This window comes from Pocillopora verrucosa, chromosome 3 (genome assembly GCF_036669915.1).
Source record: "Pocillopora verrucosa isolate sample1 chromosome 3, ASM3666991v2, whole genome shotgun sequence".
NCBI lineage: Eukaryota > Metazoa > Cnidaria > Anthozoa > Scleractinia > Pocilloporidae > Pocillopora > Pocillopora verrucosa.
In genome coordinates this window covers 2,285,434-2,310,437 of record NC_089314.1, presented here as the reverse complement: position 1 = coordinate 2,310,437, position 25,004 = coordinate 2,285,434, and the positions used below count along the sequence as shown (strand labels likewise).

At 37.0% G+C, this 25,004-nt stretch overlaps 2 protein-coding genes and 1 pseudogene across 2 annotated transcripts; all 3 read left to right on the top strand.

Moving 5' to 3' along the window:
- Nucleotides 1-5,557: 5,557 nt before the first annotated feature.
- On the top strand, nt 5,558-6,481 carry LOC131776874 (adenosine receptor A3-like). The gene has a single exon (XM_059093078.2). It carries the CDS (start codon nt 5,558-5,560, stop codon nt 6,479-6,481), a length of 924 nt encoding a protein of 307 aa, XP_058949061.2.
- A 7,412-nt stretch (nt 6,482-13,893) lies between these two features.
- LOC136279881 (adenosine receptor A3-like) lies at nt 13,894-20,707 on the top strand. Its single transcript, XM_066164295.1, has 2 exons — nt 13,894-13,961; nt 18,472-20,707. Exon 2 carries the CDS (start codon nt 18,505-18,507, stop codon nt 19,435-19,437), a length of 933 nt encoding a protein of 310 aa, XP_066020392.1. The 5' UTR covers nt 13,894-13,961; nt 18,472-18,504; the 3' UTR covers nt 19,438-20,707.
- Nucleotides 20,708-23,195: 2,488 nt separating this feature from the next.
- LOC136279316 (adenosine receptor A3-like) lies at nt 23,196-24,459 on the top strand (annotated as a pseudogene).
- The last annotated feature ends 545 nt before the right edge of the window (nt 24,460-25,004 follow it).

Genomic DNA, 25,004 nt, shown 5'->3' with positions numbered 1-25,004 from the left:
TGTTTTCTGTTACGTCTTAATGAACGAAAATAGATGCCTTATCTTCTGTAACAACCAAAAGACGCCCCCTCATCTTGAATTAAGTTTTAAACGAGGACCTGTGGTAGTGGATGTAAGGTTTGAAAATTGGGAGATGACACTTAATCAGGGTATATATCTTCGGATATTCGCCAGCTTATTTATTTATTTTCTTTTTAGTTTCAGAACAAGATGCGTAGAAAAATTTTATTATTTAATGTTTTCATTCGAAGCCGTAACATATTTTTCTCATATTTCTGTAGTTTGTTAGTTTATGTCAACACATATTCACCAAAATGTCATATTTCGACTCAGTTTGCCTGATGTTACTGAGTTCCCCTTTCATAGTCCATTTCCATGCATAACTATCCCAGATAAGCGAAAAAAGGCGAACACAGAAACTGTGGGCCTCGGCTTCGTTGTTTAAAGTCCATGCTAGGAACTCTGCCTACGTTAAGTTTTTAGGAAGACTGCACGCTCAAAATGTGTCGTTTTCTTGGTTTGCTCAGCCAGATCAAAGTCTCAGCAATCAATGCATAGTAACGACGGACTAAAACTGACGAAAGCAATTTAACGGCCTCCAGTTTTTTCTAGCACTCAATCTTATCAAATTAAATGTTACTTGAATTCTGGCAGTTTTGGCAAACAAAGGTCAACTAACTAGTTTTTTTACCCTGTGATAATCCTTTCTACAACTCGCTTTACTGGAATGTCGCGTCGTGATTTGGAAATATTCATGAGCGTATTTCCTACAGGACTTTTATGAACTGGCAGTTGGGATATATATCCTTATTGTCCTTGCAAAATAAAATAAATCGCAAGAATAGATATTCAGGAAAGACCTTTTTCAATTTTTACCCCGTTCTGACGAGAAATCGCTGAGTTGGCAGATCGTGATAGATTAAATCTGATTCCACGGAATTTCTTCGAAAAGGTTACTCGCGGCTAAATTGCATACTGTGTGGGGTTGTACTCGAGACGTTTTTGGTGAGTTTTATAGTGTAAGGGTTATAAAATGGTAATCGAAACAGAGCTAACGTAATGGTATATCGCTCGGCTTTGAACAGTTTGAAGTTCGGCGGAAGTTGATTTCCATGACATTTCGCCTTGTTCTGGTACCTGCATGGCATAGATAATAGGATTTATGAGCGAGGTGACCACGAATAATACTACTACTGTTCTTCCAATACGTAATGATAGCCGCCAAATAATATCGTTGGCGAACTGGGGATGAAACATGAAAACACCTAGTTGTATCGTCAATGGAAACTAAGCAGTTAAAGATCCAATTATCACAGTAAATAACGTAATCGTCAATTTTCTTTCCCTCGTCCCTGCTGCGCTATTGGAACGCATTTGACGATTAGAGCCGACTTTGATAAAAACGGAAATGTAAGAAACAATAGTCATTAAAAATAGAATGAAAGACGAAGAAAAAAAGCATAATATAGTGGACAATGATAGTGACCGGGAAACATCGACTTCCTGCTACCCCGGCTAATTTAATAAACCAAATGAAATGATTATAACTCCATAAACCTATTTCTTAATGAGGCATTGCTTGAATGAACAAATTGTGGTATGTGCCCTTTCAAGTGAAATTGCTGTGAGGTTTACAAGCGAAGCATTAGGGAAGACAGCCCTTAACACCACTGATGGTAGATGGATTTTCTGAGTGTATTCCCACAAATCACAGACACTCCCTACCCAAAGAATATCCAAAGAGCCTGAAACTGCCCCAGCCAAGAGGTCAATTATCGCCAGATGGATAACCAAATGTGTACTCCGACGCTGAAGCTGGCGCTGTTTCACAAATTCAATAACGGCGATCAAATTAAGGAAGTTTATGGCTAGATAATCAGTGATGAACACGACGAGCTAAGGGATATATTTTGATTCTGAAGGTATTAGCTCCTCTCTCGTGTTTGTCCGGATACTATTGACAGTGTTGCCAGCCATTGGGATCTCGTCCGCCATTGTGCTGGACGAGATGTCTTGGATATCTTTTGCAATTAAAATCGTGATCTTAAACAAAACGTTTTGAGATTTTCTTCAGGATATTATCCTCACCATAGCTTTTCTCTTAGTTTTTACAAGACATTGAGCAAGACCAAACAGAAAACGTATTTTAAATGATAAAAGATAGTCAATTTACTCAGCTGCAAAACTTTTAATGGCGGCAACAGGATTTCAATCCAACCAGAATCGGTTTAATCACTGAAGTAAGATGGTCATGTTGTTTAGTGCACACCCAACTAATGACTTAATTATTTTATTTGAGTGGTTACTTCCAGTCTACTTCAAATATCTTAATATGGAAAACCCAAATTAATATACAGCACGCCGATAAAATAGCTAAAGAAGTTTATGACGTAAGTATTTAAAAGATCGAAGTCACGAGGTAAGAGGCTCAATATTCTCAGAAAAAGCCGCAAGGAGTAGTTTTGAGTCACAAAGTGTCGGTGATTCCTGGATCTAGCTCGATATTTACGCTCTGCTGATGCGCCACAAAGTCCGGCAGTGATTGAAGTGAGCTCTAAATGTAACTGATTAGCCTTCCCTTTTCCGAACAAGTCTTGCCTACCTTTCTAAAAATTCTTACATAACAGACGTCTTGCTTACATTTTTTTACAATATAGGCAGCAACAAAGGTCGGGCAGAAATGACGCGCGTCTGGATTATACATTTGTTTTTTATCAACACAATTATCCTCATATCGAGTCACTCGCGTTAACATTGAGTAACATAAGTTCGTTACGTCACCAAAGCCACGCGACGTTTTTTGTCAATGAACTCTACCATGCAGGCGAAGGTGAACAGTGGAAATCCGCAGACGCACGCAGTTTTTTTCCTGCTCCGTAGATGCGACGTTATTTTCTTTCATTACATAATTTGCGGCGGAAAATCCCTAATTAATAACACACGTGTAAAAATAAGATATTTTTCAAGTGTGTTTGACATCGCCAATCAGCTGTTGAAACGTCACACATTTCTTGCCACTCTGTCAGGTTGATGAATGTATGGTCAAGCCTTTAACATTCTTAAAACAAGGTCGTTTGCGATACGTACATCTAGAGTTTTAGCGAGTACTGCGTGGGCGCGGGTAGATATGGAATTTCTCTTCTCGTGTTCAATTCGGAGGACAAATATCGAAGTACACGGGGGTTATGCAAAATGACTGTCCTGTGATTTTGCACCACGCGACACAAAGTGACCAATATTATTGCGCGAATATTAATCTCTCTCAACGTTTAAATCAAAGCGTAACATTGAACGGGGAAAGAAGAAGGGACAGTAAATATTTCAGGAATAAATTTATTTTAAGTTGTCCCAGAATATTGCGAATTCAGAGAGTTATGGAATATATATCAATTTCGGTTAAGTTATTCACGGATAGCCTCTGGAACGAAAGTCTGTTTCCCAAAACGACCACATGAAGGCTAACATCTATGTAATATTTTGGGTCAAAGCAAATGGCAAATAGAGATTTACATGCATTTTTGGGTGCGTAAAGATGACGAAGTAGTTGAACTGCATTTATTTTTCCGCAGCTCTGAGTAAACAAACTTCTTTTTCCAACTCGAACATACAACTAAGATTGGTGAAATCGACAAATCCCAGAAAACGCACCTATTGTTTTTCTTTCTCCCAATTGGTTTCGTTTTATTCTACTGGAATAATTCCACTTTTACGCTTTGTCAAAATGATCTCTAATGCAATCAAAATATCCTTTAATACCCTGAAATGCCATTACCTAGACAGCATGGAGAGGGAAAAAACATGGCATTTATGTAAACTAACATCCACCCACGAAGCAGGTAGTACACAGTCTAGTAGGGTAATAATCTTCGTTGGAAGTTATGGAACTTCCCAGAAACTGAAAAGTTATTTGTTTATATGACAATGGAAAAAAATGATAAGAGTAGATAATGGAGAGGAAAGTTTTGAGGTTTGATCTTCATTTTTTAGGTATTTAGTTTTTCGTCAACACGTCCGCGTTCGTGACTAGAATAAATTGCTAAGCTTTGAACTGGTGTGTTTAATTATCAATTAATAAAGGCATTATGACAATTATTCCGAGTCCATTTGCAAGATAACTGGTTTCCTTAGGAAGAAAGAAATTGGTTCGCTAAAATTAATTTTTCTAGCGTAGAAAAAGCAGCCTGTGTTACAAATATGTGTAAGTTTATGGGTAAATCGTCTTTAAACTAGAAAGAATTTATTTTTTAACTTCGTTCTACACAGCAAGGCCATCGATAAAGTGAAGTCTTTCACCCACCGAAATGTCATCTTTTATATTTATTTGAACAACGTCTCAAATAAAAATGGTCACGTTTCCATAAGTTATTTAACAACATTGCATGGTCGAAAAGTTCCGCTGAACCGGCGCTTTATATTTTTTTTGTCAAGAGCGTCTTCTCTCAGTTTTAAGTCGAGATTGTATGGAAAGAACTATGCGGCCAGAAATCAAAATTTGAAGCCATCACCAAGAAGGTAAGGTATGCTAATAAATCCTTAGCTTCTTCTTTAAAGTTACATGTATGTATTTTACTGGGCGAGAGGTCCGTTTGTAAAGATAATACGAAAACAGCGCGCGCACTCGATACCTCGAGTTCAAATCGAACCGCGCCGTCTACGAAACCTTTGTAATTCCGCACACGTTTACAACGAAACAGTTAAGCGATACTAAATAAACACTAGGTTTCCGTTAAAGAAATCTTTTTCTTTTTCTAGCAACTTGATATCAGTTGCAATTCGCTCCTAAGTTCATTACTGACAAATTTAGCTATCAACGGAAAATAAGTTTCTGAAAGAATTTTGTGAATGGGTTACACTTTGATTACATTTTGAATGCCGTCTAAAAAATTGTTCATAAAGTTGCAAATCATGGCGACCATTGTACTCATTTTACGATGCACGTTGCTTTCATTCATTCTATTCAACAATATATTTTATTTGAGTAAATCATGTGCAAAGTTTGAGCTTATAGAACAAAACCACTCCGGGTAAAAGTTTGGATCAGTCTACCCTAAATGGTAAAGAAGTCTTGAACGAAGCTTAGAAAATTCGAAGAACGAAATAATCAATACACTCTTTCAAATCGAGAAACGACAAAGCAATAGCTACAATGTCAGAAGGCACGAAGTGTAACCACCCGAACCACTTGAGTTACCCCAAAAAACATCAAACTGAGTGAATTTGCGACGGCTACTGGATTTGAGGAATAATATTTAAAGCGCTGGGAAAAATTATGGTTTGTCACCTCAAACGAGGAAACTCGCCGACCAGTGTCGTGAATCGAATAACTTAATTACTAAAAATGCTGCCAAAACTTTGATTAATTATGTAAAATAGGTAGAGTGAATATTTCAATAAAACCGTGTTGCTATATCATTCCATAATGCAATTAAATGGAAAATAACGCAGGTGAAATATAGGTTTAGGCCTGAATGACATGATTCATTATTAATAAGATGGAGGGGTATTAACAAGTAATCTTATTTATTTCTCGTTTATAGAGAGAAAACGTCCTGCTGCCATGGATTTCAACACCTGGAACATGTTCTGGAGAATATGTTTTGGATTTTTAGCTTCTTTTATCGCTGCTGGAAATATTCTCATTATCTGCATATTTTTTAAGCTGAGACGCCGAAAGCGTTCCTCATTTCTTCTGATCGGTTTGGGCGTGGCCGATTTACTAGTTGGAGGACTGGCCATTCCTCTTTTCATAGCAGGATATGAAACCTCCTCATTAAAAACAGTGTTTGTGTTCGAACGTGTTGACATGTTTACAGGCACATCGTCCATTTATACACTTGCTGTTATTTCCTTGGAGAGAATGTTCGCAATAGGTTGGCCACTTAGTCATAGAACTCTAAACTTTCGTGTTTACATCTGTGCCATCGTCATACCGTGGATAATAGCAGTAATATTCACTATTCTCATGTATGCAGGCTCAATCCTCGACAGCGACAGTGTAATCTGCCTTCTAGTTTTGTTTCCCACTACACCTCTATTGTTTATGAGTGTAGCGTATTATGTCATTTGGAAGAAACAGAAATCACGCATGGTTAACCACAATCATGTCATTAGAGAAGTAAAACTAGCAAACACATTATTTATAATAACAGGAGCTTCTCTTTTAACATGGCTTCCATTTCAGATTCTTAATCTTTCAGCATCTTTGCATATGAATGCAAATATTCCTCATATGCAACTTATGACACTAATCGTCAAGGCTTTACAATATAGCAATTCGTTCGTAAACGTAATTATTTATCCACTAAGAATCCCCGAGTTTAAAAACTGCCTGCTTCACTTACTTCGTTGTTGTGTAGTTCCCTCTCAGGTTTTTAACTCTGGGTTATCTCCATTAACCGAGTCTGGGTCAGTTGTGTCCTTAGTAAGATTTACAAGTACGCAGCTCTTATCACCGATCTCTAGGCAGGAAAGTGCGGTTTGATTGCTTTATTGTTGAAATTCATCACTCAACAATTTTTTACTGCCTCTAAGTGACAGAATTGAGGGGAAATCATGCTTGTGATATAAATCAGACTTGTGCTGAACGATTGGACATTTTGCTGAAACTTCCCAGGGTACACTGTGAATCCTTATCATCTTTCCGTTTGAGTATAAAATTTAGATTATTTAAAGGATCTCAAACTAGTTCAAGATTATGCCTCAAAGCCGAGGTAAATCAGGAGTCCGAAAATGGCGAATTCAGAGTCCTTCACATCAGCTGAGATGAATGATCATGAGGCTGAAGGTCACTCTTTCATGCTAATTCGAGCTCACAAAGTCAATATGATAAACCAAGGGATGAATATAATAAGAAAAGTGAAATATTTTATCCCCTTGTTGATCATTAGATTCAAGCAACGTATATAATTCGTTAGCTCGGTGACATTTTTCACTCATAAAAAAAGTTGCACTTTGGTTGTCTTGTGATTTAAAATATTATCAGACAGGAAAATTGTATTAATTATTATTAAATACAACTAATTAAACCAAAGTTAAGCATCATTTAATTTGCCGCTTTCTTCTCGTTTATCAATTAGTTTCTCGTGGGTTACCAAAGAGAAACTTCACTTAGTCATCTTGTTTCTCTTTGACGCCTATCATACTTGATTTGAAATAAAGTTATACAATGTACAAAACTAAGAGTAAGAGAGAGACATTCAGTACTACAAATGTTCAGGAACCATTCCCTACAATGTTCCATTGTACACTTGTATATTATATAAGTGCTTGATGTAAATTGTTAAAGACTGTTGAACGCGGCCAAGTTGCCTCGTGTTGTAAATAACTCTTTGATCTGAGGTAATAAATATTGGATGAAAAAGTTTGCCTTACTTCCCACCTCACTTACCTCATATTTCACTTTACTACAATAAGTAAAGATGGCCAACCGAAGTTTCTGCTATCTGTAAAAAGCAGTCTGTAAAGCGGTAATTAAAACCAGGTGAACAAAAAGCCGAAGTATAAAGAGACCCGTAATCACTTCCTCTCTCCCAAAACAAGCTTCTCCTGACATCCACTGATATGAGTTAGAGACTAAAAAGAAAAGTTTTTAAGGAATTAACTGCTCACAAGGTGTTTTCATTGATTTAAATTTACCATGTTAACTGTTGGCTAATCTTACACAAAAAAATCTGCTGGAATAACCATAATTTCCCAGATTTTCCGTTCCCTTTGCAGCTGTATGAAGGCTTTGAATTGGTTAATTATTAAAGTTAATCAATCTTTTTTTGCAACTACTACGGACCGTTGATATTTTCAAAACTAGTTGTACCTGTGAATAAAAAACAAGTGCTTCATCGAAGCTAAAATTGAAAAAAACAACTAGCAACGGCGAGTTGACGACATAACACTTGATTATCGGTTTGGATACGAAGATATCGAAAAGTACAAAATAGCAGGGTATTGGACCAGAACGAGAAAACCGAACGTAAAATAAGGAATATTATTATCCAACTGCACCAAGCAGAGTACAAACATCGCGGGAATTATACAATTATACAATACAAATATCCTGCGATATTGTATGGTTATTTGGCCGGTCGGTTATTTTGTACTGTATAAAAACCTTTTCAAGCAGTCGGCTTCGCGTGTTATGTTATAAAATATCTGATCATGCTTTAAGCTGTGCAACTTGGGAAGTTTGAAGAGCACCCAGAAAGCTCAAGTTAAAACTCTTAAGCTTCTCCCGTGCTCTCCAAACTTCCCGCGTGCATCCGTTTGACGATTGGCGAAGCACGGTTCTTGTCAGTTCGTTTACCATTAGAAACGTGGAAGGTTTCCCGTGAAAACATCGTTTAAGGTTATAAGCCTGTCTCAATACTTTTTCTGCGCTTCATTCGGCCAGTAATCGCTTTAATGCCAAACGAAATCATGAAGTAATCTTTGCCCAACTTCAGGTATGAATATGCATATGAATATGCTCATTTATTTATTACTATTGTCATGACAATGATAATCATTATCATTATTATTTTAAAAATCTATATTTCAAGTGCTAAAATCTACTTACAATAGAATCTATAAATCTAAATTTTTACATATGTCGATAACAATAAAATTTTAAATAAAAATACATTACTTATATGTTTGTTAAGAAAAAAACAAAATATATTTATTATCATCATTGTAATGATGTTGTTATAATGATAATAATAATAATAATAATAATAATATTTTTATCGTTATTAGTATTATTATCATTACCAATATTATCATCATTCTGTTATAGTTATTTTTCTTAGTAATAAGTTTTTTTTTCCGAGTTGAGGCGCAATTTGGCCGAAACGGATATCATAATCAAGTGAGGAGAATTTTGTTTTAATTGCATTATAAGCATTACTTTAAGAAATTCTGTGAGGAATTTAGATAAGCATAATAGAAAGCCTTCCATGACCCGGCTTCCTTCGGTCTCATTTACCTAGCAAAATCTTAAAAGAATACACAACTATTCGCAGCTTTTATACTTCTCATTCATAATCTGAAAGTAAAGTGTCTCACGTGACAACGTTGAATGTAAGTGGACCTACATGAAAACTACATGAAAACTACAATACAGCAGTCGTATTAGAAGATCTCATGCTTCAAGTTAAATCAACACAAATGCAAATGGCCCAAAAATATCATCGACAATGGCTGTAAAGTAGACAAGAAAATTGGAGAAACCTGATACATGAAATCATTTCGCTAGCCAGGAAGTCGGCAATGGCTTAATTATCTCGTGGGTAAGAGCAGTTTTTACAAAATTTGAAACCAGTTTGCTACACGAATTATGGATTTTAAGCCATTCAATTGAAATTTATCGTAGCAGTTTGCATAAACGTTGATTATGACAGTCTCATTGAAATTCTTTCTCATTAAAGTAATTTTTCCGACTTGTTTTAAGCCTTAATTTTACTTTCGTTTCGTTACCATCTGCGCGGTTTATTTGGAGTCATCGCCGGCAAAACCTTCTTATCACAGGTATGATGAAATGTTCTATTGTAAATACTTCAAAGGCTATTGAATACATTCACTTGTGAATGTTGCCATAGGGGGTTAGGAAAATCTTCTACTTGAGCACACGTTCTTTGAAAATTTAGAGTTAATTGTACTTGATATTCGGCCTACAGTTACATTTTAGAACATACTCCTTTTCCATTCAGTATGCATTTGCGACTCCTATCTAATCTTTCCAAAAACCTAATCGACACAACTCCACAGTCTCTCGAGTGAGAAACCTCCTTCACTTATTCTCTGAAATTAATATTCCTATTTCGATAATTTAGATGATTGCTTTTGCGAAGTATTTCGAACAATACGAGAAATGTTCACTCGTTTTATGCGAAATTTATTACTCCACCATTATTTCATTTTCTTGTATTTTTACCTTCAGTTTTCGAAACACCTTACATGCACAGCCTTGTTTGAGCATCGAATCAATCCCATAATACCTGTGCGAAAAAAGAAAACAACCCAATCGAAACTCTATAAATGTTAGCTACGATCGTCAAAAATCTCCTTCGCTTTAAAGTTATTTACGTGAAAATTCAAACCGATAAAAAAGGGAGAAGATTTGGATCGTTCATGGCGGCCATTTTCAGGCTCCGTCTTTTGTGCGTGTATTTCCCTATTCTGCAAGGTGAAAACGAGGTACATGTTATGGTAAAATAGCGCAATAATGGAGTGTTCTAAAACAAGTATGTAGAGTTGAATAAGTCTTCGGGTTCGCCTCAAGCTCAAGACAGTCAGCCGAAAGCAAGCATCTTAAAGACATTGGTATAAAGTCTGAATGACACTCCCTGCATGGGTTAGCTTTACTTTCTACTTGGAAAATAAATTTTGCATAACATAGCAATTAAATGAAATTCATAGTATTTTGCCTTGTGGATGAAATCGAAGTAAAAAAAAATTTTCCGGTGAGCTTCAATTGAAAAAAATTGCAGAAAGGAAGTCTCAATAGATTCAGGCCTCAACTGGAATCAAGAGAAACAAGTTTCTTCCAAATATTAGGGCAGTACTACCAACTGAGCTACGAAGCCATACGTTGGCAGCGAAGCAAAATTTAACATGATAAATATTAAAAAAAAAAAGAATAAAAATTCACGTAACATAGTTGAAATCTTCCTTTGTTTTGACTCTCCAGCACCATCATATAGGGAAACAGGACCCCATTGCCATGGATTTTAACACTTGGAATATGTTCTGGAGATTATGTTTTGGATTCTTAGCAACTTTTTCATTACGGGAAATATTCTTATCATCTGGATTTTTCTTAACCTGAGACGCAGAAAGCGTTCCACATTTCTTCTGATCGGTTTGGGCGTGGCTGATTTACTGGTGGGAAGACTGGCCATTCCTCTTTTCATAGCGGCATTTAAATTAGCTTCATTAACAGCATGGCGTGTTTTCAACCTTGTTGACGTGTTTACAAGTACATCGTCCATTTATGCACTTGCTGTCATTTCCATGGAGAGAATGTTCGCCATCGGTTGGCCTCTTCGTCATAGAACTGCAAACTTTCGTGTTTATATCTATGCCATTTCCATACCGTGGATCATAGCAGCAATATTCACTGTCTTCACTGATGCAAACTTCAACTTCATTACAAGTGACAGCGTAATCTACCTTCTAGTTTTGTTTCCTGCAACACCTCTATTAGTTATGTGTGTAGCGTATTATGTTATTTGGAGGAAACAAAAATCACCAATATGTAACCATAACAATATCATCAGAGAGACCAAATTAGCAAACACATTATTTTTGATAACAGGAGATTCCGTTTTCACCTGGCTTCCATTCCAGATTTTTAATATGTTGGTAAATTTGCATGTTTTTCCATCTTTTTCTTATCTGCAACTGACAGCATTCATCGTCAGGGTTTTACACTACAGCAATTCGTTTGTGAATGTAATTATTTATCCACTGAGAATCTCAGAGTTTAAAAACTACCTGGTTCACTTACTTCGCTCGGCTGTGTAGTCCTCTTTCAGTTTTTAAACTCTGGGGTATCTCCTTTATCTTTATCTGGGTCTGGGTCTGGGTCAGTTTTGTCCTGAATAAGATTTACGAGCATGCAGTTTCTCTCACCGATCTATAAGCAAGAGACTGTAGTTTGATACATTTATTTACTAACTTTTAGTGATACAATTTTTGGGAAATCGTGCTTATAATTCAAATCAGACTTGTGCTAAGCGACTGGACATATTAATACATTTTGGTTATTCTTTGAATTTTTCGCTATCCATTTGCTTTATCATCTCTGATCTGTTTGAGTGTAAAAGTCAGATCCCTTGATGAATCTCAAACTAGTTCGATGCTAAGGTAAATAGAGATGTGTACTCACCGAGAACGAACGCATATATCAGACACTCTCACATCAGCTGAGATAATAGCCTTGAAAAGTATCCCTAAAGATGAAGTACGAGTGGCAATATCATCAGATAAAACTGAATATTCATAGGATTCTGACGTTATTAGACCGGGAAACACCATACCGCCGAGCTCGAAAGGTCACTTGTAATGTCCAATGGTAAGTCAAGATAAAAAAAAGATGAAAAAAAAAAAGTACAATAATTCATGCCTTCTTTGCTTAAAGCAACCTGCACAATTTTTTTCCTGAGAATTTTTATGAATGTAGCGCAAAAAAAGATTTAGTTGTATTCTGAATTGTTTCCTTTGAGAATGTTATCTTTTTGAAGAGATTATTTGAATAAATTTAAGATACCTTTTCACCGAGGTTCACTATTTAAGTATTATTAACACCTTCTTCTCGTTTATCAAATAGTTTCCTCATCGGTATCCAAAGATAAACTTAAAGCCAACATGTTCCCCTTCGACACCTTAAAGGTGGATAGATAGTCGTTTGCGACCGAGGTAAGAGTTCAACCCAATACACCTCAGAAAACAACACCGAAAAATTTGCAAACGCGGGAAAAGTTGCAATTTGCTGTAAAGAAGGGGGGTAAATATGGCCACTTGGGACGTAGAAATGGAGGAATGCGTACCTCGTTGCAAATATGGGAAAGTATTTATAACGAGATACCAAAGATATAGAGTAAAAGCTGAATTTGTAATGCGCACATAAGCGGATTTTAGCATCTAATCCAAAAATCTAGATTGATTACTTTTTCTCGCAATGCTTTAAAAATAGAAGCAAATTAATCTAATTTAGTCGGACTGCGTCATTAACGAATATTTGCTTGATCCCTTTTGCTGATGAGATTCCTTTGATTTTTAACCCTTCAAAGAGACCTAAAATGGTGGTAGGGAATTTCTTAACTTCTTTGTTTACCACATAGGTATCTTTATTTTAGGGAATTTTGAGACATGCCCGGAACATTCTGCAATTCTGAGTTCCGTTGGATTGCCTTTGGCAAAAAGGTCTTTCCATTCATGTTTGCATCGTATAACATATCATCAGTTAGTAAAGGCACCCAATTTTTTACCAAACTCAACTAAAATGCACTCCACATTCCATTTGTGCGTTATGTTCTTAGCTTAACACGGGGAAAACCCACAAGAAGTGAAATGTTTTAAACTAGATGGCCTAAATTATATCTCCCAGTTTTTTACACTTCGTGCTCGCCTGAATAACGTAAATTTCACAGGATGCCAATGTATGAACTGTATATAATTTTATCTTTTTTTACATACTCTTGAGCTATATATATATATTAATATTGGCATATGCATAACTCACATTTTATCTTGTTTTGTATTTTTGGTTTGTCGAGCGTTTTTAACATAACCTTCTGGCTCGGTAGATTGTGCATACACTTTCCACGTCTTCGACATTAAATAACGTATTCTATTCTATTCTATTATTTTGTTCAATTAACAAGAATAATGGAATATTTGTTTTACATATTGCCATTTATCAATTCCAATTGTCTTTTCTTTTTCTCACCGCGAGATATTTTTCATTTCGGGAGAAACTTCGTATGTTATTCAGCCAAAGCTTTTTGCCGTTAACAGATGTTCCTCCTTTCTAATTCAGCTCGGTAAATCGCATTTCAATTTTCAGGCTTGTTTAGATCTCTCTGTTTCTAAAATGTATGAAGGATAGATGTGTTTTTATTGAGTCGCAATTCGACAAGATTTAATCGGAAAATGAAGTTTTAGCCCCTTCGCTCTTAAACTAAATTTAGAAGGGAATTTTACAGCGATTACTCGATATTACGAAAGTCCATTGGAATCCAGTATCACAGCCAAAGTTCTGTTTGTGATTGGTAATTGTTGATTGTTGCCCGTGGCAAATGTACGTAAGCAGAAGTTGGTAACCAAAGCACATACGGAATAAAGAGAAGCAATATAATTCGCATCACTGACAAAGACATCCTCTTGAGTGATCTTACAAACCTTGTTGAATCAACACAAGCTAAGTTCTCGATATCGTTTGCTGGTAGCATTCCTTCACGTCTAACTGGTTCGAGAGACCTGAAACGGTTGGTATGATTTTCTTATCTTTCGTGCCTCTTATAAGATTACATCTTAATTTAAATTGCAGTTCTGAGGTCGGCTTTCATGCCTTCATACATTTTTAAATCACTCCCTGCATTAATTAGCAAATCTTTAAACATATCTCATTTCAAAAAGTGCATACTGCGTTCCATTTGTTTCGCGATATGTCCATAGCGCAACATTAGCAAGGGCTTTAGGAAATAAGTGGCAAATAACCTCAGCTCATAACAGAGGAAAAAGATACAAAGAGAACCGTAGTACAAAGTTCCAATGAAACTGACATGAATATTGGGATCCTTGTTGAACCTACTAGACAAATCATTCATTCTACCCTCTTTGGTCCCTGTGAAATATTTCGTTGTAAACAGATATTCTTCCCTTAAAATTCAGCACTGTAATTTCCAATTGTATCCTCAGGCCTAAGCTCTCTTTTTCTTTACTGTATAATGGATAGGTGTATGTTTCCAAGAGTCGCAATTCGACCAGACCTGTGAAACAGAGAACAGAGAATAGTTGCTGGGACTAAAGCTTAAATAAATCTTGTTTAGAAGAGTAAATTCTGGCTTTCCCATGGAGTCGTTAATAACATAAGAGTGATTGAGGAGACTCCTAGTATAACTTTAGGGTTTTTTTAGGTCTCACAACTGATATTATACTGTATCACATAAACTGCGGTGTTATACAAGGATTTTCGGCCCTGAGAAAAGCCGTCACAACACACGTGAAAAAATATCATACTTTTTTACGTGTGTTGATATAGCCAATCAGCTGTTGACACGTCACTCGCCTTTGGTGCCCCTCGGTCAGGTTGATGAATAAACGGCAAAGCCTTCATGACTCTCGATACAAGTTGTTTGCCGAAGCTTTCGCGAATTATGGCGCTAAAACACTAAAAAATCAGTATCGTTGACAAAAATGAGGTTCAAACTTTCCTAGAAGAGGAAGAAAACCAATATAATAAAAAAATAAACCGAAAGTTGCACATTCAGAGGCTTAAGTGTTAGCATTTCTCTCGGCTGAGAATGAAAATCGACAACTGGAAGATTTGCCACGGGCTGATTTTAGCCGTGTACCTGAAATACTTCTTCTGTCGGTAAGGACAAAGTCAATAAATGAAAATTTTCTCGTGTTCAATTCGGCATCTCACTCGTTCGCTGCGCTCGCTCATGAGCTATCGAGTTGAACACTCGAAGAGAAATTCCATATCTACGCGCGCCCATGTATTATTCTCTATTTAAAACTACTCTTTGGAAAGTTTATGGTAGTGAATCAATTTGAATTTTACCTTGATATTGAAAATACCTTTAAGAATCCTGCATGATACCTTTTACATTAGTCATCGATGCATCAACCTCGAGCCGATCATGAAGTCTAAAAACTTAAAAGCAAAATATGTCTCCAGCTTGTGACTCAAAGACACTGATAATTGTTATTTGTTTCGAGGGTTCCCTACGATGTCTTGTGAATCACCTTCACGAGAAACCTTAATTTGCTGCTGATAAAAAGCATGACGAGTCAGTAAATTATACTGATATTTGAAACAGCACTATTCAATTACATCGCTTTTACCAAGTCATACATCAAAAGTGATATGCATGCAACCAGACTGTTAGATGAACCACTGGATCAATTTTAGCTCATTTGAAATATGTAAAATCTACAGTTCGATTAAAATGACGAAAGAAATCAAAGTAAGTGGGTCAAAGAGGTTCAGTACTATAAACGTTGTAGTGTACTCTTGTGCACAACAACAAAAACAGGTTTCTGTTGTGCTCTGTCTCTTTTCGTTTGAACATCCCATCGAAAAGTTTATTTGAATTAATTCAATATACCTTTAAGCCGAGGTTCAGTCATTTTAGCATAATTAGCCACCTTCTTCTCTTTTATCAAAAAGTTTACTCATCGATGCCATCGTGTTTCCTTTCGACACCTAAGAGCTGGATAATACAAATCACCCTAAAATTTCCCACTAAGAACGTGCGAAAAGTACTATTCAATCACATTGCTTTTACCAAGCCATACATCAAAAGTGATATGCATGCAACCAGACTGTTAGATAAACCACTTGATCCATTTTAGCTCATTTGAAATAATATACAATCTACACCTCGATTTGAGTAATTAAAAAAATTCAAAGTAAATGAGTAAAAGATTCAGTACTATAAACGTTGCAGTGTACTCTTGTATATTATGTTAGCGCTTGATGTACATAGTTAATGACTGTTGAGCACATCTAAGTTACCTTGCATCGTACACAATTCTTTGATCTAAGATAACAAATATTAGAAATGAGAGAACTCGTTAAAGAAATAAAGATGTTTTTTTGTCTTGGGACAAAGAAACATTTCTGACTCTTTATGAGGAATCGAACCTCAGACCAACAGATTCCGCGCTCCGATGCTCTTCCACTGAGCTATAGAGACTCCACAGTGAGGTGTATCACGAAGTTCATATGACGCGCGTCTTGAATACTGCTAGGATCAGCAATGTCGATGGTGTAATGTTTGTAGAAAAATATAAGAGAGATGGTAAGTTTTGAGCTCGATGAAGAACTTAAGATAGTTTTTTTTTCGTCTTGTTACGAGTGTGGGAGAGAAAAAATTCTGAGTCCCCATGAGGAATCGAACTTCAGATCTTCGGATTCTGTGCTCCGATGCTCTACCACTGAGCCATAGAGACTCCACGGTGAGCGAGGTATATTACTAAGTTCATATGACACGCGTCCTGCATACTGATAAGATCAGCAATGTCGATAGCGTAATTTTTGTAGAAAGAGTCCCACGCTCGTGACAAGACGAAAAAAACATCTTTCTTTATTTCTTTACCGAGCTCAAAATTTACCATCTCTCTTATTTCTATCAATAATTTGAATTTATAAAGGAGTCAAGTTTCTAAAGAAACTGTGGCGCTACGGTGTAACAGGGTAATTTAGTATCATTAGCGAGTTCATAACGTAAATTTGGCCGCCATAAAGAGTTTCAAATCTGACGTTTCAAGCAGTAGCCCGATACGTCAGGGTAGAGGGCAGAGTCAGGGCAGAGTCAGGACAGAGGAACACGGCAAGTCGAGACGTTAATTGCCAGAACCTATTGATTTAACGTGTAAAATGTTCACATTTCGATATATTTATCGTTGTAAATCGACCATATTTCGTTCCCCATGCTATTCCTTATAACATGTTCAATTTCTTAACGGTTCCTCCCGTAAATTAACACTGAGTCACACAACATGTGACGCTTTCATGAATTAATCGTTTGCTTTTTATCAAGACGTGAGCCTGGGAAGCCTTTGTTCTCACGAGTCTGCACTCGAATTATCGCAAGAAGCGTTGCATCTCTCTGCTGTTTTTCTTTCGATATATTAACGAGTAAAGTTAGAAATTAACCAAGTGCTAATGTTGATTGGTCGATGTGCTCTCGTGGGGAGTCCTAGTTCGCGGTAAATTCAGACTAAAAATAGACTTGTCTGTGAAAACACCGTGACAAAAATACAGAGTAGTTGAGGGCTCCAAGTGTTGGGCCCCTGCCAGAACTACGCTCCGATTGAGTGCTACTTGTAAGGTCATTCATAGATAATTCAAGGGTATTGCGTCAAGTGCAAACTTCTGCTCCGCAGTGTTCCTCTTCTCCTCGCTGTTTCAAGACGGGTCATCTATTGCGTCACGTATCGTCACGTGTCCTAACGTTTTCGTTCCCTTTGCAGCTGTATGAAAGCTTTGGTTACTTACTAAATTCAACCAATCTTTTTTTTGCAACTACTACGAACCGTTGATATTTTCAAAACTAGTTGTACCTGCGAATAAAAACAAGTTCTTCATCGAAGCTAAAATTGAAAAAAAACAAAATAAAAAAAAACAACGAGCGACGCCGAGTTGACGACATAACACTTGATTGTCAGTTTGGATACGAAGATATCGAAAAGCACGGAATAGCAACTAAATACTCAGGGTATTGGACCAGAACGAGTAAACTGAACGTATAATAAGAATATCATCATACAACTGCACAAAGTAGATTACAAATAACGGGCGAATTGAGTACTTATATCCTGCAATATTGTACGGTTATTTGGACACTTGGTTATTTTGCACTATAAAACAACCTGTTTAACCAGTCGGCTTCGCGCGTTATGTTATAAAATAACTGGTTCATGCTTTAACCTATGCAACTTCATAAGCTTGAAGAGCACTCAGAAAGCTAGAGTTAAAACTCTTACGCTTCTCTCATGCTCACCAATCTTCCCGCGTGCATCCATTTGACGATTAGCGAAGCATGGTTCTTGTCAGTTCGTTTACCATTAGAAACGTGGAAAGTTTCCCGTAAAAACATCGTTTAAGGTTATATAAGTTTCTTCTAAATATTAGGACAGTACTAACAACTGAGTTACGAAGCCACACGTTGGTAGCGAAGCAAAATTTAACATGATGAATATTGATAAAAAAGAATAAAAATTCATCTAACATAGTTGAAATCTTCCTTTGTTTTGACTCTCCAGCATCATCATATAGGGAAACAGGACCCCATTGCCATGGATTTCAAAACTTGGAACATGTTCTGGAGATTATGTTTTGGAGTCTTAGCAACTTTGATCATTACGGGAAATATTCTCATCATCTGGATTTTTTTTAAGCTGAGACGCCGAAAGCGTTCCACATTTCTTCTGATCGGTTTGGGCGTGGCTGATTTACTGGTGGGAGGACTGGCCGTTCCTCTTCTCATAGCAACATATGAATCAGCTTCAATAACAGTATTGCGTGTTTTCTACCTTGTTGACGTGTTTACAAGTACATCGTCCATTTATGCACTTGCTGTTATTTCCGTGGAGATGATGTTCGCCATCGGTTGGCCTCTTCGTCATAGAACTGCAAACTTTCGTGTTTATATATGTGTTATTGCCCTACCATGGATCATAGCAGTAATAGTCGCTATAACATTATTCGTTTATGTAAACTTCAACTTCATTACAAGTGACAGCGTATTCTACCCCATAGTTTTGTTACGTGCAACACCTCTATTAATTATGTGTGTAGCGTATTATGTTATTTGGAGGAAACAAAAATCAACAATATGTAACCAAAACAATATCATCAGAGAGGTCAAATTAGCAAACACATTATTTTTGATAACAGGAGCTTCTGTTTTCACCTGTCTCCCCTTCCAGATTCTTAACCTGTTGATATATTTGCAAATAGCCGCAAACGTTTCTCATATGCTACCAACGGTACTCATCATCAGGGTTTTGCAATATAGCAATTCGTTCGTGAACGTAATTATTTATCCATTAAGAATTCCAGAATTTAAAAACTACCTGCTACACTTACTTCGTTGTTGTGTAGTTCACCGTCAGGTATTTAGAGCTGGGGTTTTATCATCAGCCGGGTCCGGGTCAGTTGTATCCTTAGTAAGATTTACAAGTACGCAGCACTTATCACCGAGCTCTAAACAGGAGAGTGCAGTTTGATTGCTTTATTGATTGTTTAAAGTCAATAAAAAAATCGATATTTTTTACTGACTTTAAGTGATTCAACTGAGGGGAAATCGTGCTTTTCATCATCTGTTTGAGTGTAAACGTAAGATCCTTAAGTGAATCTTAAATTAACTCGATGCCAAGTGTTAGGAGTAATTGGCATCTCCAGTGTTAATGAGTACTATCATTTTTGTAAATAATATCAATACTGTTTAGTTAGGCTGACCTCATTGTCAGGGAACTTTCTGGAACGTTTTGTCGAGTAACGCAATTATTGCATCATACTTGTCATCCAGCTAAGTGCGATGCAAATACATCACGAGATTGCTTACGTAACGCTTAGGTAGTCGCCGCCTACGTAGTTTGCTTTTGTCGAGAGATACCCTTAGGAGAAAAAAAAAAAGGGAGACGGTGTGAGTGCGCAAAGAAGCTGTATGTAAGGTGTGCAAGGAACTTGGAGCTTTGGAGAAAGTGGTGTGTTTGTGTAGTGGAAAGCCGGTGTGCAAGGAACTAGGAATTTTGGAGAAAGTGGTGTGTTTGTGAAGTGGAAAGCCGGTGTGCAAGGAATTAGGAACTTTGGAGAAACTAGTGAGTTTGTGAAGTGGTAAGCTAAGAATTGGTTTGTAGAGGGCTCAAGCAAGATATTTGGAACCCAGGTTATTTTATTGTAAATTACTTTATCGTAAATTACTTCTAAGTAAGAATATTACCCGCAGTTTTATAAAGTAGTTTAGTTCGTCGGAGCAGCGTTTTTCTGTTAGTTAGGTTATATCGTAACACAAGATAAATAGAGATGCGTACTTAACGAGAATGAAAGCGTCGAGGGCGATATCAGACACTTTCACATCAACTGAGATAAATAGTCTTGATATAACCCATCAATATGAAGAACAAGCGGCAATATCGTCAGACATAAATATCTATCTAATTCGGACATCACGCTGGAAAAATTTGGGCTCAAAAAGTCACCTATTATGTCTAATGATGAATCTAGGGATGATCATGATAGAGCGAAGAAGGATATTTCACGCGTTCTTTCGTTAGAGCAACTGGCACAATTTGACTCTTTTCGTTTGAACATCCAATCGGAAGTTTAAATTCATTTGAATTAATTTAATATACCTTTAAACCGAGGTTTGAATTTCCCACTAAGAACGTGCGAAAAGTACCATTCAATTACATTGCCTTTACCAAGTCATACATCAAAAGTGACATGCATGCAACCAGACTGTTAGGTAAACCACTTGATAAATTTAAGCTCATTTGAAACATGTACAATCTACAGCTCGATTTGAATAATAAAAAAATCAAAGTGGATGAAAGAGATTCAGTACTATAAACGTTGCAGTGTACTCTTGTAAATTATGTTAGCGCTTGATGTACATAGTTAATGACTGTTGAGCACATCTAAGTTAACTCACATCGTTCAAGATTCTTTGATCTAAGATAATAAATATTAGAAATAAGAGAGATGGTAAATTTTGAGCTTGGTAAAGAAATAAAGATGGTTATTTGGTCTTGTCACGAGCGTGGGACTAAGAAAACATTCTGAGTTCCCATGAGGAATCGAACTTTAGACCAACGGATTCCGCGCTCCGATGCTCTACCACTGAGCCATAGAGACCCCACTGTAAGCGAGGTCAATTACGAAGTTCATATGACACGCGTCCTGAATACTGCTAGGATCAGCAATGTCGATAGCGTAATGTTTGTAGAAAAAAAATTAGGGAGATGGTAAGTTTTGAGCTCGGTAAAAAAAATAAAGAAAGATGTTTTTTTCGTCTTGTCACAAGCGTGGGACAAAGAAAAAATTCTGAGTCCCCGTGAGGAATCAAACTTCAGACCTTCGGATTCCGCGCTCCGATGCTCTACCACTGAGCCATAGAGACTCCACGGTGAGTGAGGTGTATTACTAAGTTCATATGACACGCGTCCTGCATACTGCTAGGATCAGCAATGTCGATAGCGTAATGTTTGTAGATAGAGTCCTAGACTAGTCCTACGCTCTTGACAAGACGGAAAAAACATCTTTCTTTATTTCTTTACCGAGCTCAAAACTTACCATCTCTCTTATTTCTATCAATAATTTGAATTATAAAGAAGTCAAGTTTCTAAAGAAACTGTGGTGCTATGTCGGTGGAAGAGTGTTCCGATTTGTTTTCAGCTTTGATTTTACTTTCGTTTCGTTACCAGCTGCGCGGTTTATTTGGAGTCATCGCCAGAAAAACCTTCTTATCGAAAGTATGATGATATTTTCTATTTTAAATATTTCTAAATAAAGGCTATTAAACACATTCACTTCTGAATGTGGCCATAGAGGGTTAGGAAAATCTTCTTCTTGGGCGCACGTTTTTTGAAAAGCTAGAGTTAATTGTACTTGATATTCGTTAATTGTGCTTGATATTCGGCCCAAAGTCACATTTTAGAACATACTCAGTATGCATTTTGCGACTCCTATCTAATCGTTCCTCTGACCAAAAACCTAATCGACACAACTCCACAGTCTCTCGAGTGAGAAATCTCCCCCACTTATTCTCTGAAATTTATATTCCTATTACGATAATTTAGATGATTGCGAGTTGCGAAATATTTCGAACAATGCGAGAAATGTCCAATTTACTCCACCATTATTTCATTTTCTTCCATTTTGTCCAGTTTTGAAAACACCTTACATGCACAGCCTTACTATTTGAGCATCGAATCAATCCCATAATGCCTCATCCTCGGAGACCCAGGGGCTGTGAGTCGATTTCAAGTCAGGGCGGAAGAGCCCCTGGGGACATTGTCTTATAAGACTAGTTCCAGACGGTTGCAGTCGTTCTGGTATCTGATTGGTGCCAGAAAATCTCTGTGTTTTTATGCCCAATCAGAGTGAAGTATGCTTTAGACTCCTTTCGTATGTTTTAACCCGGAGATGTACAAGAAGCTCAGTTGCTCGCCTTGTTTTTACTCGAGGTGAAAAGGTTCAGTCTCAGCACACGATGTAAGAGAAATCGATCAGATTGTCCGCGAAAATCTTACCAGAAATTATATTTAAAACTTTCGTAGGTATCACAGGAGAACGTGTTTAAAAGTTTGCAAGGTTCGTATAAAACGTAATGATTGCAGGCGTTAATATGTCACTTTAAACGTTAGACGAGATGTAGGTTTAAATCGTTCTAGACTTCTTGTATAATTTGCTGGGAGTGAAACTTTGCCAATCCCGTGGAGTTATTTCGTCGCACGGACCACGCAGGTATGTCGAGCAACTGGTGCTTACGCTCGCGTAGCTTTCTGTGCGTACGTACTCTTGTGATACCTGCGAGCATACTTCACTCTTTTCTCCTTTTTTTTTCGATAGGCAGCTGCAGTCAGAATTACACTCGTTTAATAGGTTAGCTTTACTTGGAAAAATATTTACACAAAAGCTTTCAGGAAAAATATTATTCATTAGCGTGTATTATCACTCATAATTAATCGGCCGATTATCAGAACGATAAAGTTTTCGATTCACTGCTTTGTTTTTGTTTCCTTTGTTTCTTACATGACTATAAACTCAAAGAGCCAAATATCTCCGTTAATCATCACATTTACATGAAATACAGAGCATTTTCCCTTGCGGATGGCACCAGAGTAAAGAAAAGATCCTCGCAGCAAGCTGCAATTAACAGAAATAGCAGAAAAGACGCCAAAATAAAAAAAAAACGGTCTGCGGCGAGATTCGAACCTGAGTGCCTATCAGGTTATAATTGGCTGAGGGTAACAATGAGGTAATGGCTTTTACGGCTAACAACTTACAGCTAACGGTTAATTTATCTCCATTGTTGTTGCCAGGAATTCTTTTGCCTACAAATTTTTTTTTGTCATTTATAGTTAAAATTTGACAATTTTATGCCTAACGGCTAAAATTTTTGGCGGTTTTACGGCCATCGGTTATCCCCATTGAGACCCTCTTGGGTGCCACGACCAACTAAGTGACGAAGCCACACTTTGGCGGCGAGGGAAACTCTGAACTATTAGTTGGTTATTTCAAAAATGAAGAATTCATGTAACGTAGCACATATTTTGTTTTGTTTTGATACCAAAAGGTTTCTCCGGTATTACCATATAAACAGCATCCCACTGCCATAGATCTCAACACATGGAATATGTTCTGGAGATTATGCTATGGATTATTGGCAACTTTGATCGTTGCTGGAAATGTTCTAACCATCTGGATATTTTTTAAGCTAAGACGCCGAAAGCGTTCCTCATTTCTTCTGATCAGTTTGGGCGTGGCTGATTTTCTGGTTGGAGGACTGGTCATTCCTCTTTTCATAGCAACATTTGAATCAGCTTCAATAACAACACGGCGTGTTTTCGGCCGTGTTTATATGTTTACAGGTACATCGTCCATTTATACACTTGCATTCATCTCCTTGGAAAGAATGTTCGCCATCGGTTGGCCTCTTCGTCATAGAACTGCAAACTTTCGTGTTTATATCTTTGCCATTTCCATACCGTGGATCATAGCAGCGATATTCACTGTTCTCACTGATGTATACGTATGCATCATTAAAAGAGACAGTGTAATCTACCTTCTAGTTTTTTTTCCTGCAACACCTCTATTAGTTATGTGTGTGGCGTATTTTGTTATTTGGAAACAATAACCATAGCAATGTCATCAGAGAGGCCAAATTAGCAAACACATTATTTCTTATTACAGGAGCTCCTGTTTTCACCTGGCTTCCATTCCAGATTCTTATTCTGTTGGTAAATTTACAAATAACTGCAAACTTGTCTCATCTGCAAATGACGGTATTCATCATCAGGGTTTTACAATACAGCAATTCTTTCGTAAACGTAATCATTTATCCACTAAGAATTCCAGAATTTAAAAACTTCCTGCTACACTTGCTTCGTTGTTGTGTAGGTCCTCATCAGATATTTAGAGCTGGGGTTTTACCATCAGCTGAGTCTAGGTCAGTTGTATCCTCAGTAAGATTTACAAGTAGGCAGTTCTTATCACCGAACTCTAAACAGGAGAGTGCAGTTTGATTGATTGATTTTTTAAATTGATAATTCGACATTTTTTTACTGACAAGTGATACAATTGAGGGGAAATCGTGCTCTTCATCATCTGTTTGTGTGTAAAAGTAAGATACCTTATGAATCTCAAGCCAGTTAAAAGCCAAGGTAAACAAATATGTATACTTACCGAGAACGAAAGCATCGAGGGCCATATCAGACAGTTTCACATCAGCTGAGATAAATAATCTTGATATTTACCCCTCAAAATGAAGTAAAAGCGGCAATATCATCAGGCATAAATGTCTATCTAATTCGGCCATCAAACCGGAAAACATCGTACCATGGTAATTCGGGCTCAAAAAAACGTTCATAATTTTTAATGACAAGTCAAGGGATGAAAACGATAGAACGAAGTAGAATATTTCATGCGTTCTTTGCTAAAAGTAACTTGCATAATTTGTTATACCTGACAACCAAAAAAAAAGAGTTATGTTGTACTCTGACTTTATTCTTTTGAACATCCTGTCGGAGAGATTATTTGAATTAATTTAAGATGTAAACCGAGGTTAACA